At 37.5% G+C, this 14,451-nt stretch overlaps 1 protein-coding gene across 1 annotated transcript in view; it reads left to right on the top strand.

The window, feature by feature from the left end:
* The first annotated feature begins 1,101 nt into the window (after window positions 1-1,101).
* The window catches only part of NPHP3 (nephrocystin 3), a 37,162-nt gene continuing 23,812 nt past the window's right edge, over window positions 1,102-14,451 (top strand). Inside the window, exons 1-10 of the mRNA XM_063303991.1 lie at window positions 1,102-2,653; window positions 2,968-3,093; window positions 3,539-3,689; window positions 4,484-4,636; window positions 5,959-6,092; window positions 7,744-7,904; window positions 10,331-10,478; window positions 11,107-11,181; window positions 12,043-12,222; window positions 13,953-14,056. Coding sequence (XP_063160061.1) covers window positions 2,300-2,653; window positions 2,968-3,093; window positions 3,539-3,689; window positions 4,484-4,636; window positions 5,959-6,092; window positions 7,744-7,904; window positions 10,331-10,478; window positions 11,107-11,181; window positions 12,043-12,222; window positions 13,953-14,056 — 1,586 coding nt within the window. The 5' untranslated portion in view covers window positions 1,102-2,299. The remainder of the gene's footprint in view (window positions 2,654-2,967; window positions 3,094-3,538; window positions 3,690-4,483; window positions 4,637-5,958; window positions 6,093-7,743; window positions 7,905-10,330; window positions 10,479-11,106; window positions 11,182-12,042; window positions 12,223-13,952; window positions 14,057-14,451) is intronic.

Raw genomic sequence — 14,451 nt, 5'->3', positions numbered from 1 at the left:
ACTCAGATAAACAACACATTCCGTTATACAATCTGAAAATACAGTGGACTCAGCATTATAAAAGCAGTAACAAGGGAGATGGACCATGTCAAACCTATCTCCTCGAAATACAATAGTCTTCCGCAGGGGTTTCCCATACACGTTACCCAGAATAGCTATTCACACATGGAGCAGCTACCAGGAAGATGGATTGAGAGGGATGACATTTGCCTAGTAGCTAAGTTTCACATTTGTCAGGATTAGTTAAAGCTCTTTATAAGGTAAACCTCCTTTATCTTAAAGCTGGGGTTTCAGCAACTGTGCAAAACTATGAACAGCTGGATGCCTTGTTACATTATACTAAAGGATGATATAATAACGAATTCTAGCTAATTTAAATTTGCTAGCTGAATTGTGAAAGGATATCCGAAAGTCTCTTCATTCCTAATTTCCTTCATTTTCATTTCCTTTGAAGACAGTGTGCAATAGACCCAGATATTAGAATTATATATTAGGGGGTCCAATGTAGACTGTTTTTGGAATAACACGAAGTGTTATCTCAGACATATTTGAGAATAGGAGCGTATTTTAACCCCCAGCCTACAAATTCCAAATGGATTTCCACTCCTGGTAACATATTTTGCAGTAGCGATCCAAAATATTTGCTGCAAAGGTGGAAGGGTGGTTTAAGTGGATTTAGTCCCTCACCCCCTTCCATTGAAATTAGACGAGTTTTGCATGCCTTTACCATAAAACGTGGTAATGGTAGATCTGTTCAGTCTGTCCCACTTAAAGCTAAAAAAAATGAAACTGTACTAACTTAAATTGATCTAACTAAGTGCACTGTGAGACTCTTCTTCTTTTCCTTTGTTTTAGAAACATCTCCCCACTTCCCCTCGCAGTCTGAAGTGACGGAGACCGTTCTTCCTCACTGACAGCGTCGTCGAAAAAAGCAGCCTTCCCTAACCAGCGCCCTCGAGAAGCGCAGGACTACAATTCTTATCGCCTGTTGCTAGAATGGCCGTGCTTCGACTGAACACCGACGGGCGTTCTATTCCAACACGTCCCGAGAGGGCGCCAGATTGGAGAACCCGCCGTCCCAGGGCTTCAGCCCAAGCCTTTCCCGCAAGTGCCCAGAGGACGCCCTCTCTTTCGGCGAGCCTGGGAAGTGGAGCGCGAGTCACGGGAAAGACAACGAAAGTTGGCGCTTCGCTTTCTTCCCACAGGGCGCCTCCGTCCGCTGCAGCTGCCGGGGCGAAAGCTGCCACGTCACTGCCTTCTTCCTTTCTCCTGCTGCTTTGGCTGCCCCCCCCCCCCGGCCGAAGCTGTTCCTGGGTAGCGGCGCCTGGGCTGCAGCTCAGCCGAAGGAGGCCGAGGTGGGAGCGAGCGAGCTTGGCTGGTTGGCTGTTTCCGCATTGCCCGCCAACATTCCCTTGGCTTCTGCAAACTTAAGGGACTCTTCTGGGAAGCTCCGGACTAAAAATCTCTACCTTGACCCTCCATTTGGTTGGAGAATGACTCCCTTCTTTTCGGTTCTTTCCTTTTTCGGAACAAAAAGAGCCAGGGATAGCATGGGAAACAATAGGTCAGACCGGTTTGAGATATTGGTGACCGAGGTAGGCTGGCTTGTTATTGGGAGAACGGCGGGAAAAATAATTGCAGAAGCCTTTTAACGAGGCGCCTGGAGTTCCTTGAGGGTCCAGCCCTTGTGCCGGTTTGCCGGGGAGTAGTTTGCTTTGATTGCACAACGCACGAATCAGCCCAGTGAGATAGGGGTTCAGTCAGTTTATTTCCATACGTGTGGAAGCTTGGCAGGCTAAGTCACTGTCTCCTGTGGACAACCAGCACTATACTACTACTAACAGCAACACAACCACAGGGACATTTCCTTTGCCATGAGTGGACTGAGAGTTGTTACCTATGTTAAAGAATGTGAGTCTGTATAGCTACAGCCTCATCGGTAAAATCTGTATTATGTGCAGCACCCTGTTCTCTTATCTACAGGCCTTAGGAAGAATCATTTATTTTTTAATTGTGTTTTGGGGGGACGGGTTATTCTTAATTTGCACACATACATTGAAGTATTTGCCAGTCTAAAACCAGCAGTCTAGTTCGAGTAGGTCAAAAGAATCCAGCCATTTATGGATAACTGGGAGGGGAGGAAAGAAGGTGATTCAGGGCTATGTTCTGGGCCCAAGTGTTGAGTTGCAGCTGTAGATCTTATCATTAATGTCAAAGAAAGTATATATCTGGTAGGATCTTTGAGATAGGTAGGATCTTCCATTAAGAAGAGCCTGTGCGTAAGGGGAGTTCTTCAGCTATGGGGTCTGCTTCATCTTTGGTTAATCCAATGGTCACTGTTGGGGAGGTGATTGAAGATCCATATGAGGGAGGAGGTGGTGAGGCCTGCGAAATTCCTGTTGAGGTGAAGCCGAAGGCCCGTCTTCTGCGCAGTTCTTTTCGGCGTGTGGGTGCATCCCGGCCTGGAGGCCTCATTGGTGCAAGCTTCAAATCTACTGCTTCTGTACAAGAGCTGGAATGCATGGCCGAATATGAACGCCTGAAAAAGGAATATGAGATCTTCCGCATTAGCAAGAACAACGAGGTGGCTGCCATGATGAAGAAAGAGGCCAAGCTGGACAAAGAAAACAAGCGCCTGAGGGCAGAACTTCAGGTACCTGCATAGGGCTGTGGCACCAAGACTGACAAAAAGAAGCTTTCTGTTAAAATAGTGTGGGAAATCTGTGGCCATCCTGGTTGTGATTCTTAGCAGACTCAGCCAGAATATCTAATAGTAGTGAGGGATGCTAAAAGTTGCAGATGAGCTGTATCTGGAATGTCTTCTAAACCCCTGGATTAAAAGATCAAATGTATTCAAATTACACTTTGGGGATTAGGAAGAGCTTTCTGACATCTAACAAATTAACAGGGTGAATAAATTAAATTTTTCAGACCAGGGGTTAACAATGTGACTTTTTTCCCCTCCAGGCACTTCAGAAAACATATCAGAAAATCCTCAGAGAAAAGGAAAGTGCTTTAGAGGCCAAATATCAAGCTATGGAAAGAGCAGCTACATTTGAACATGATCGTGACAAAGTCAAAAGGCAGTTCAAAGTAAATGATTCCATTTATTGGCTTTGCAGCCATGGATAAATGTGGAGTAGCTGCATGTTTGGGAGAGTCCTAAGTTTTGCTGAAGTATGAATATTTTTTAGAAATACAATTGGAGTTCCTTTTCCTAAACAGCTTAGGAAAAGACACACAGTATGTATGGAACACTGGGGAGTATCTTAGAAGTCAGAATTGACAGGCTGTTACCTTGAATAGGATCACTTTATATTAAAAAACTTTATTGCCAGTTCCACTTGTGTCTAGATATTTCCCTTTTATCTTCACAAATGGATAAGTAGGGATTGGGGTTCTGTTGGTTAAGACTCGGGGGAGGGGGAAAGGCTAAACTCTAAGTTGAAAAGGTATGCTAATTTCATGCATAGAATGAAATATTAACACAGTTTTAAGAACTGGATATACACTTGCTCAGAACAATCTTCATTTATAGATTTTCAGAGAAACCAAGGAAAATGAAATTCAGGATCTACTGAGGGCCAAGCGAGAGCTTGAAGCAAAACTTCAGAGGTTGCAAGCTCAAGGTATCCAAATATTTGATCCTGAAGAGTCAGATTCGGATGACAGCTGTGCAGAAATTACTGGTATGAATGCTGTTGTTTTACCAGTTACAAAGAGATGTTTTATAAATCTGTGCACTATACATTAAACAGACAAAAATATACTATTTCAAAAAGCCAAAATAACTTCTAAGCAATAACAGTGGCTAAACTGATTCTTAGTTAATCCTTTAAACAAGCCACTTCCATTTCTCCTGTTTTCAAACAGTGACTTTTTCTTCTTCTCCCCTCCTTTTTATTTAAAATACTTAGTCCATTAAACTCTCTAAGTGCAAAGGCAACATCTTGATCTGGGCATACCATTTTTTAATATTGAAAACTGAACAAAGAAACTTGACAGAAATATAGAAGTAGGTTGCCACTGACTTTCTGGGAAGATTTGTAGAGTTCCCAGTTCTAGCCTATAACACTGGGATTTCCTACAGTGCTTGGTCATCCATGTAAATACTAACTAGATCTGGCCTAGTTCAGAGTTTCCAGATCTTATTCTGATTCTGATTTCTTGATTTGTATGAAAATTTGAAGCAGGAGAAGAAGGCTTCTGCCCCTTATCATAATATTCTGAAAACATCATCATCATCATCAACCACAACAACATGCTTACTATGGATGTACTTTTTTGTATCTTCCAAATTGAGGCCAAAGTACACTTTACAGTGATATGTTTTTAACTATCATGTTTAAATAGGCTAATTCCCGCTCTACTAGTTTCCTTCCAGAGAACTCCCTTTGCTTTCCTGCTCTTTGCTTCTGAAGAATAATGGTAGTTTTGATTATGTTTTATTTGTTGAATTGGCATCTGTTTCCTTTATTTTAAGCTGCTGGAGGTCAGACAGAATATTGGACAGGAGGAGTCTTGGGAAGTGAGCCTTCCATGGGCAGTATGATGCAGCTTCAGCAGTCTTTCAGAGGACCTGAGTTTGCACATAGTTCCATAGACGTAGAAGGACCATTTGCAAATGTCAGTAGAGGTAAGTATTTGGTACTCTTTGAAGCAAGAATGATGATAACAACAATAAACCCTTCTAAAAGTCTAAGACTAAGTCTTGTAAGGTTCTAGGGCTATAATTTGTACTGAAGTATAGAGCTGGAATTCAAAAATATGTAGTTCTTCATCTGCAAAGGTATTTAGATTTTGATCAGTGTTTAATATCAGTGAAGAATTGATATTTGTATGAGCCTGCTTCATATATCAGACTAAATCTAAAACTTTCTTTATAGATGATTAGCAATACCAGATAAGATTTAATATGCTGAATAAAACTTTTCTTTCTTCTATCTCTTTCAGTTATATGTTAAATAGGTGCTCAGTTATTATTTTTATTTTTATTTTAAAGCCAGTATGTCCATTAAGCTCATTTCTTTTTAAGCATAGTATCATTTTGTCCATGGCTGGTACAGGATGTTTTCATTCTTCCCTTATCTTCCAAGCTGATCTTCTTTTTCAAGACATATGTATGAAATATTAAGCCTGCAGCGAATAAAATTTGATAGCTAAAAAAAATGGGAAGGAGTCTGAACCCAGCATAATATATAGCAGGTTTTTTAATCAATAATTCTGAACTTCTGTCTAATAATTATTAAAGTTTAGCTGCACTTAAACGTATGAACATAATTTTTTTTTAAAGTGAAGCCAATATTGGTTAGTGTATATATAACAAGCAGTGAACATTCTTATAGGAAATCTTTCAGAAGATTCAGCTTTGGACACTTTCATAGCACCAGCATTTAGAGTGCAGAGAATGTGAGAAATGAGCCAGGGGATCTCTCCAGCTGACCAATAGAAGAGTGTAAAGAATGTTATCTAATCAGTGTCCCATTCTCTGAGCTACTTCTGGCTGTGGAGTAATAAAAATCCCCTTTGCTCTCACACACCACACAAAAGGAAATAAATTGCAAGCAGCCCCCTCTGTGTTTTCAGTACATTTATTTGTAAGTATTTGCAAAATAAAATCTGAGATTGCTATAATGGAAGCTACATGACAGAAGATGAACTGAAAATGTGTCAACAAAAGCACTGAAATTCTCTGAAGCTTCCTGTTGGCCTTGCCTCTGTGAGCTGTGAAGGTGAAATGACAGCATCTCAAGAATTTTGCAAACGCTTTCCCCAGTACCTGTGACAGTCTGTTGTTATAACAGCTGGATTGGAAGAGGGGGAAGCAAATTCCAAATAACTGTAGTGCAAATGGAAAAGGACAAGCTATGGGAACAGGACACTGAATCTCTGTGAGTGGTTGGTAATGGGGAGAGGAGAAACTTCGGCTTGATGTTCTTTATCTTTTGTTCTCTACAGATGATTGGGATGCAGCTGTTGCCAGTTTATTGCAAGTCACTCCTTTGTTTTCCCACTCTTTGTGGAGTAACACAGTAAGAGTGTATCTCATCAATACTGAAGAGACTCAGTTAGAAGTGGACATATTCATAAAGGTGAGAAAAACAGCACTGTACAATATGCTACTGATTTGTATGTCTTTATTGTCCCATATTCTGGTGATACAAACCTACATATACTTCCATATGGGTGAGCAATGGGCCTAATTTTATAGAATTTGGTGGAGGAGACAGTTAAGTATGAGAGTACTGGGCCTGTATGAATAAGATTTAAGTTTAATTCTTGGCATTTTGTAGTTTAAAAAGGACCTGGACTGGAGTAACACTAAAGACAAGATGTCTGTCTGAAGTTGTAGAGAGCTACTGTCTGTTGAATAAAATACATGACTTGCCTTAGAAATAATACAACAGTACAAAGTTGAATGGGTGTTTCTAGATTTATGACACAATGGTAGCCTAACCTGTGACACAGTTAATCATTTCAGTGAAAAAACACTGACTTTATGTATTTTCCCTTCACATATTGAATTAGTATCTGGTTCTATAATGGTATAACATTATTTTGAATTTAGATTTGCTCTGAGTGTGAGAATTTCCACCCAATTATCAGAGATTTTGGTTACGTTTTGTTTTGTCTCCACCCTGCCCTAATTTATTAATGGCAGCCTTAACTTCTGTTGATTTTTTTAAAGATCATTTTTCATTTTTCTTCAAATCACTTGTTAATAGTGTTCAACAAGAACTGCAGATGTATTTTATTATGTAAATATTTCTTAATTTAATTAACATTGATGGTCTCAGTCACTGGCCAGTTCTGTAATAGGAAAAATGTTCTCTGTCAGGTATTCTGGTCCCAAGTTGCTTTGGATCTACAGTATTTATGATTTAAAATTGAAGTCTCATATTCGTAAGACTTGACTTATTTTGGAAAGCTTTTCAGTAACAGGACGTTCTAACCCCTCTGGACTGAACTTCTGCCTTTAATATGAATCCAGCTGAGTGTAGTAATCAAAATTGGTGATCCTGTTCTGTGTCCTATCTTAACTGGAGTTACATTGGGTGGATACAAGCAAGAAGGTCTTTTGATTGCTCAGAAGATACTGAAATTTTCCTTAAAAAACATCGGTTCGGCTCTATTACAGTGTATCTTTGTGTAGTAATGAAAATAAAGCTGTTTCATGCAGTGCTGCTTATTCTCAAATTTAGTCTAGTTTAGTCTGAAATTCTTCTCCTTATACTTTGGTGGCAATGCTTATTATTATGGTTGCAATTTGTATGCTTTATTTTGTAATGCGTTTGAATTCTGCTTTTGAATTTAGGGAGATTTTAATTTTCTTCTATGAACCAATTTGGATGATCTTTTATAGAAAAGGCATTCTGTTGGAATGCTTTTGATATATACAAGTCATTATCAACTGCTTTTGCAGCTTACAAGATCCAGTGTAAACAGACTGAAAAAAATTAGGGACTTTCCTTGCATCCAGAGCAATTACAGGTTTATTCACCCAATAATAATATTATTTTGATAATAATTTGTGGTCAAAGGTAGGTATAATTCTTATCTATAGTTAATAGTAACTCCAGTTAATTATAGTAACAGCTTAAACAATGTACTAATCCATAATGTGGTTTATTTGGCTTTGGTTTAGAACGTTGTGTGAATCCAGTTTTTTGATTTGTAAACTATGGTTTATGGCTTAGCTTTAGATGTGAAGCAGGTCGTGTTCTATTTCTTCTTAATTTTCAGAAATACTCTCCAAAACTTCAGAAATATTGTGAGACAATGGAGTATTTTTTTCAAGTTGTCCATTTTCCAGTAGAAAATGAGAGTTCTCTACGTGCTGTGAGGAAATGGGAAATTGAGAAAAGTTCTCTAACCATTTTGTTTTTACATTTAAGTTTGCCAAGGTGAGTTAATAACATTAAAAGACCTTAAACAGAAAAAGGCTAGCTTGTGTAATTTTGAATGGTTTTTGGAAGAAAAGTAGAATGGGAATATTTTAAAGAAAGGTATAAAGGTAAAAGAGAATGTTACTGAATTACATTTCAGTAAACTTAGGGAACATAGTTTTAAATATACGTAATAAATTATTTACGTGTTCTGGTAAAAAATCATCTTCAGTTTATCTGATTATCAAGATCTATAATAATGAAAATATACAACCTTTTATTCCAAAATTTTAATAATTTTAATATGTTAATTTTTTTGTAGTTTGCATATTCTAATCAAAGTACATTTTATACTTGATTTTATATGTAGAAAGGATACCAAATATAGTTTATAATACATGATTTTAAGATAAATTTATCTTAAAAGTACAATATCTTAAAACCGAAAGAAAACAAAAATGTAATGAATGATACAGAAGAAATCTTCCTCCATTCAGGCAAAACTGTCCATATCAGAAATGAAGATTTAGTTGACTGCAGAACAGATTTGCTTGGAACATGTTCTCCATTTGCTAAAATGAACATTGAGATTGGACAGGTTTAATCTTAGCCGTGCATTCAAATCAGCAGGCAAAACTCTGTCTAAAGAAGTTTCTGCCACAATGGCACTTTCACACAGGGAATCTGTATTCCATATCATCTGTGTTTGGCAACAACTGATAAATTTTAGCTTAGCTGCAGTGTATCCAAAATTGCAAAAAACAAAAAATGCAGCCTTTCCATTTGCAATGATGCTCTGCAGCTCTGTGGCAGGAACTCTTGCCTCTTCCTGCCCGATTCCTGAACTTCAGTTTTCATAGTGGTCTGTTCATGCGTTCTAAAGGAGGAAAAGTAGTGTAGCGGCTTCACTTCATAGATCACAGCAATTGTTCAGAAATACTTTTGCGTACAACCAAAGCAATGCTTGCTATCTTGTTAATTCTGCTTTACAACACAGCCAGAATTGATCTGGGCTGTTTTGAGACCTTGCAGATGCAGCTATTTCTGCATAGGTACTGGGGTGAAGATGACATGAGTTATATCTGGTTCTCCGTTCTTTTTGGCACATGACCAGTTGACTTCAAAGTGCCGGATAGCTGCTTGGATTTAGCTACTACCTTGTGGATTGGAGCAAAAATTTGGGGTTTTATTTCTTTTCTGTTTTGAGGGAAGTGTGAGAGTTTTGATGTTCCAGTACTGGCATTCTCTATTCTCCCTCTCACAGTCAACCTTCAGCATCCTGTTAAGGTATTTGTCTGTAGGTATTATTTATAATGCATCTCCTCTTCCACTCCAACATGATTCAGTTATAGCCAGTAGAAAAAAACAGAGCTGGTTGCAGAATTGTCAGCATGCTATCCTTTCACTGTCAGTACTGAAAATAAACTTTTAAATCCAACAGAGAAATTATGGCTTGGCATCCTTAATAGCAACTGTTCTTCTGTTATTTATGAAAACAAGCAAATGTGCAAAATATGTTCTGGAAATACAAAGTGGGTTTCCTAGCAATTCACTTTTATTTTCTCTTTTCCATGCAATAAGAAATGAAGATGCTGAAGTAACTTGGTGTGGGTACACTGATTTTTTTTTTTTACTTTCCTGTTGGTTTGGAGGGGTTGGGAAATGGAAACAGTGCTGTGTGAAAGTTTCCTACTTCTGTTCAGAAACTTCCACCATGGCTTTTCCTAGCAAGCTTTTTGAACTGGGCCTTTTAACCATGTCCTTTGAGGATCCTTGCAACCCATCACAATTGGCATACTGTAATTCAAAACAGGCAACTGAAGCTAGACCTAAAAAACAAGTAGATCCCATATGGAAAACTCAAAGGAAAGAGTGAATGTTTTGTATACAGTCCATGACAACTTTGATAGGTTTTGGCAAAGACTTCTGAAATCCTGAAGAGCCACTGCCTTGATAGGATTTGGCAAAGACTTCTGAAATCCTGAAGAGCCACTGCCTTGATGGGTAATACTGAGTTAACTATTCTCACTTACTATATGTCAGCATTATATATACTGTAGATTTATTACATTCAGATTGATGACCTGATGCTCCAATTCCTAGTAAAGAATTGAGATAACAGATAACTTTTGGTGGGGGGGGGGCATTCACCTTCACACAGTTGAAGGTAAGAATAGGCCTCTATGAAGTTTTAAATTGCTGTTGAACTTACATGAATAGATCTGGCTACCATTTTAGCCACATTCTTTGTAAAATTAATATTTATAGTAGTTATTTGTAGGGCAGAGAAATTTTTGCCCTCAGTTTTTAAAAATGCATGACTTAATTTATACTGATAAGGTTTGACCATTTTGATTGGCGCTTATAGAAAGGTACAGCCTTGGGGTTAACATTGATTACTACAGCAAAGTATTATAGCACAAGAATGCTGATTTCCAATCTAGCTGTCTACTGGATGAGTGTGAAGAAGCCTTTTTGAAAAACCCTGAAGGGAAACCCCGGCTCATTTATCACCGACTAGAAGATGGTCAAGTCAGTTCAGATTCTGTGCAGCAGTTAATTGAGCAAGTTCGCTTTGTGAACAAAGCAAAGGTAATGAGAAAGAGAGACACCTATAAAAGTGGAACATTTAGGATGATTGATTTCTTTTGCTTTATGTAGCATAGTAGTTGTAACAGATGGTATTAGCAGGATTTGCAGATTACCCTTCTTTACCCTAACCCTAACCCTGCACATTCAGGTTCAAATATAGGCTAGAAGTTACAAAACTATTATATTCATTTCATGTGTAGGCCTGCATATATGCATTAACAGTGTTCTTAAACTAAAAATAAAGAATGAAACTTACCCCTTTAATGTGACGTTGCCCGAATTTGAAATAATTTTTTAAATAAATCGTGATCTCCCAGGGAACCGCTAGTGACCTCTCGCAGAACCCTGGTTGAGAAACCCTGACGTAGAGCATAAAGATATCTTGAACTGCTTTTCTGGACATTACTACAAACCTTCTGATTTTTTTGTCTCAGTAACATAGGCTTCACACAGGCATTTTATATGGAATCTGGATATAATATTCTTGTTGCTTGTATTAAGAGTAGTGTGTGAAGCTGGCCTTCAGAAGTATGTACATTTTGTTAAACATAAAAATAGCCCTATAAATCTTTCTGTTATTAAAGTTTGTCAGCTATAAGGTGACCTATATCTTTCTTTTTCTCCTTAGATCATCAACCACGCAGGAGGATTAGAGGAAGGAGCACATGAAGTGTATAACTATGTGGAAAAGATTATAAAACAGGTATTATCCATAGTCTCTTGCTCTGAAGTTTATGTGGATGATGAAAAAGCAGTATATAAATGTTGTAATTCTTTTTTAATTGTAGCACATTCCACATAGGTTTCTTGATTCTGTTTTCATAAGTCAGAACACTTAATTATGTTTTTGTACTCTACATCTAAAATACTTTAAATAATACTTAAATTATTAATATAAAGCATGAATAGGATGAAAGTATTTGCAAACGCAAATACCATGCTTTTTGGCTAGTTTATCCTGATCTCTCATGTTTGACTGGATCAGTTTAGTAGTTATCTTTCAGAAAATGAGTATCTACCAATGTCTGAAAGCATCTAGTATATCTACATGTAATTTAGGGTGCGAGCATCTAGGCTGTTTTCTGTGTATTTTAAAATGTTTACAACCTAATGCTTTAGTTGCTGGGATAGTATAGTCAATGTAGTTTTAAAATAATAGTATTTTCTGTTTCAGGAATATGTGAGATGGCGGCTACGATAACCCTTTGGTTAATTTTGGTTTTGCTAGTATTGAATACAATAAGGGTATAAAGCAACTTGGTTGTATGGGTGGTACAACAGTTCCACTCTGAGCTACCTAGGTTCTCTACTATTGGATGGTACACTTGTTAAAAGAGAAAAGATACTTTATAGGTCATCTTGTTAACTGAGTCAGCCCAAGATTTTTTTTTCCTTGGAAGTTACAGGTTCCATAGTTTTCTAATAGGTGAACAAATTGTGAAGAGTCCTTTTTTAATTTTCATGCTGGAGAGCAAGCCAGAGCCTAAAATCATTGTCTTTTTAGAAATCGGACTTAGAGAAGAGTCATGACTCTTTCATAAGATTTGCTTGTATTCCGTTATAGGATATATTGGGTTGTGAACTTTCACAATTAGAAAAGAAAGATGTGACTGATAATGGTGACTCTTCAGTTCCTGAAGAGGAACTGTTTGGAGATGTGCTGTGGGATGCACATGATGAACAAGAACAAATGGAGTCTTTCCAGCAGGCATCTAATTCAACATGTGAGCTCGGATTTGACAAAGTAAGTTCGTACCCTCTCCATGAGGGAAATGTTTGTGGGTTTTTTTCTCTTTTATTTTAGAAAATATGAAAGGAACCATATTTGAGAATAACCTTAGAGGTTTTTAGTTCTTAGACAGATGTTAGAGTTGGTTTGGGAACTGATGCTAAAAGTGCCATATTAAACGTTTGTGAATGTGGTTCCTATTTCTCTCTTTTGGGAGAAAATGTTATGGTGTTATTCCAGTTTATTTGTATGCCTCTGACTACTGAGATAATGCAAAATACTTCACTATACAGGCAGTAGATTATACAGATAGAATTTCAAGCCTCTGTACTGAACCCTTCTAGAATAAAAAGCACACTGGGTACTAGCACAATTTGTATTTAGGAGCAGTTCAAAAAGGCACAAGTTGCATAATACTAATTTATTAGCATCTCTTCCTACGATTATATTTTAAGTTACTTGACATTTAGAGCCACCATGCAAGTTATGAGGAATCCATCAACTTAACAAAACTTTGGTTTCATTCATTAGTCTATTTCATATAAGAAAATTCTACAAATTTAAGGAGACCTCTCTTGCTTGTATCATTATTACTGAAAGCATTATTGTATGTTCTTCAGGGTTATTTTTTTCTAAGAACAAGCAGGCAATGATATAAAAAAGATCCATACAAAAAGAAGAACAATATGGTCCAAAGTAGTAATTATAAGTAGAGTTAAAAATACTGCCTGAAGCATAACCAACAACACAGCATTGTGCTTACCTCACTTTTGCATTTCAAGGACAAAATACAAGGTTTTATTATTTCATAAGTGATAGGAAGAAGGCCACTTGTCAGATATATCTTGGCAAGGGCAAGAAGACTCTTGCTAAGCAGTCAAACAAAGGCAAATTCATACTTAACAAAAGTAAAAAGCAAAGACAGAATTCTGTCAAACAGTTGCAGAGAACAAGGGCAAAGCCATTCTTGTGAACCACCTTCACAAGGCCACCACTGTGCTTTGATGGTTAGGTCACTTTGAGGCTGAGCAAAAAAGGTAAACTATTACATGACTGCCTGTATTGTGTGAAAATACTAAATCAGAAACAACAAATCACATAGCTTATAGCTATAGCCTATGAAGCTGGTATAAATGTTAATTACATGACTGAATACTGATGCCATGAGTAGACATGATGGTAGTTGAACTCCCATATTTTTATAAGGACAAAAGTAACCATGGGGTTAGATAGGTTGGGTATATTGAAGCATTGCATAGCTTTTTTTTTTCCTTAATAGATTGTGTCTGAAAGGAAAAAAAGATGTCTGAAATAACAGAAAAGAATGATAGAATTGCAATTCCATTGTAAAATTCAATGAATAAGACCAGGGTTATTGGAAAATAAAAGCCTTGCCTCAAACAACTCTAAAACGCAATTGAACTGCGACCCCAAACACACTAAATTGTATTGTCATTGAGCTTTTCATGTTCAAACTGGGACCATCTGAGGATTATGATTAATCTACCCATTATTGCTTAAATAAGAACCAGGGTAGTATGATATGTTCAATAAATCATGGTCAATAAATTCTGTTTTAGCTTTAAACTAAGCCAATGCCAATATAGTTATCGTATATGCACACGAGTTAATATGGAAAGGACTGAGCTTTGGGATTAACAGAGCTTTAAGATCAAGTAAATGCACAAATGCTTGGACCTAACTCCACAATTATTTATTAGATTGTGTTGTTGCTTCATTTGCAGTATTATGAACGTCTGAATGATCTGGTGGCAGCCCCCGCACCAATTCCACCCCTCCTTGTATCTGGAGATCCAGGCTCTGGAAAATCTCTCCTTTTATCAAAATGGTATTTTTTTTTAAGTGTATTCCTAGGAAATGTAGAGTAAAAAAAAAAAATCTGTTCCCTCCTTCAAGAAATACCCAGCTGTATGTGTATATTCATGTATGTGCCTGTGTGCATTCCAGATATACTTTTAAATGTGAACTACTAGTTTTACTGGTTGTTACATAAGCATACTAGCTCAGCTGGCATAGTGTTAATGAATTGCTACAGCTAGAACATGTGTACTGTTTGTCTTGCAAAACATACAAAATGGTCAGTGTGTGAGTGGATTTCCTTTCGTGTTATGTGATTTTCTCTGCCCCCCTCGCCCCCCATTTGTTCCATAGGGTCTCTTACGGGGAGTTAGCCAGGCTCTGTATATTATGCATTTGTTACTTTACCACCGCCTCTCCCCGATC

Source organism: Candoia aspera, chromosome 4 (genome assembly GCF_035149785.1).
Source record: "Candoia aspera isolate rCanAsp1 chromosome 4, rCanAsp1.hap2, whole genome shotgun sequence".
In the NCBI taxonomy this organism is placed as follows: domain Eukaryota; kingdom Metazoa; phylum Chordata; class Lepidosauria; order Squamata; family Boidae; genus Candoia; species Candoia aspera.
The sequence above is the reverse complement of the archived record's forward strand: the minus strand, read 5'-3'. Positions and strand labels throughout refer to the sequence as shown.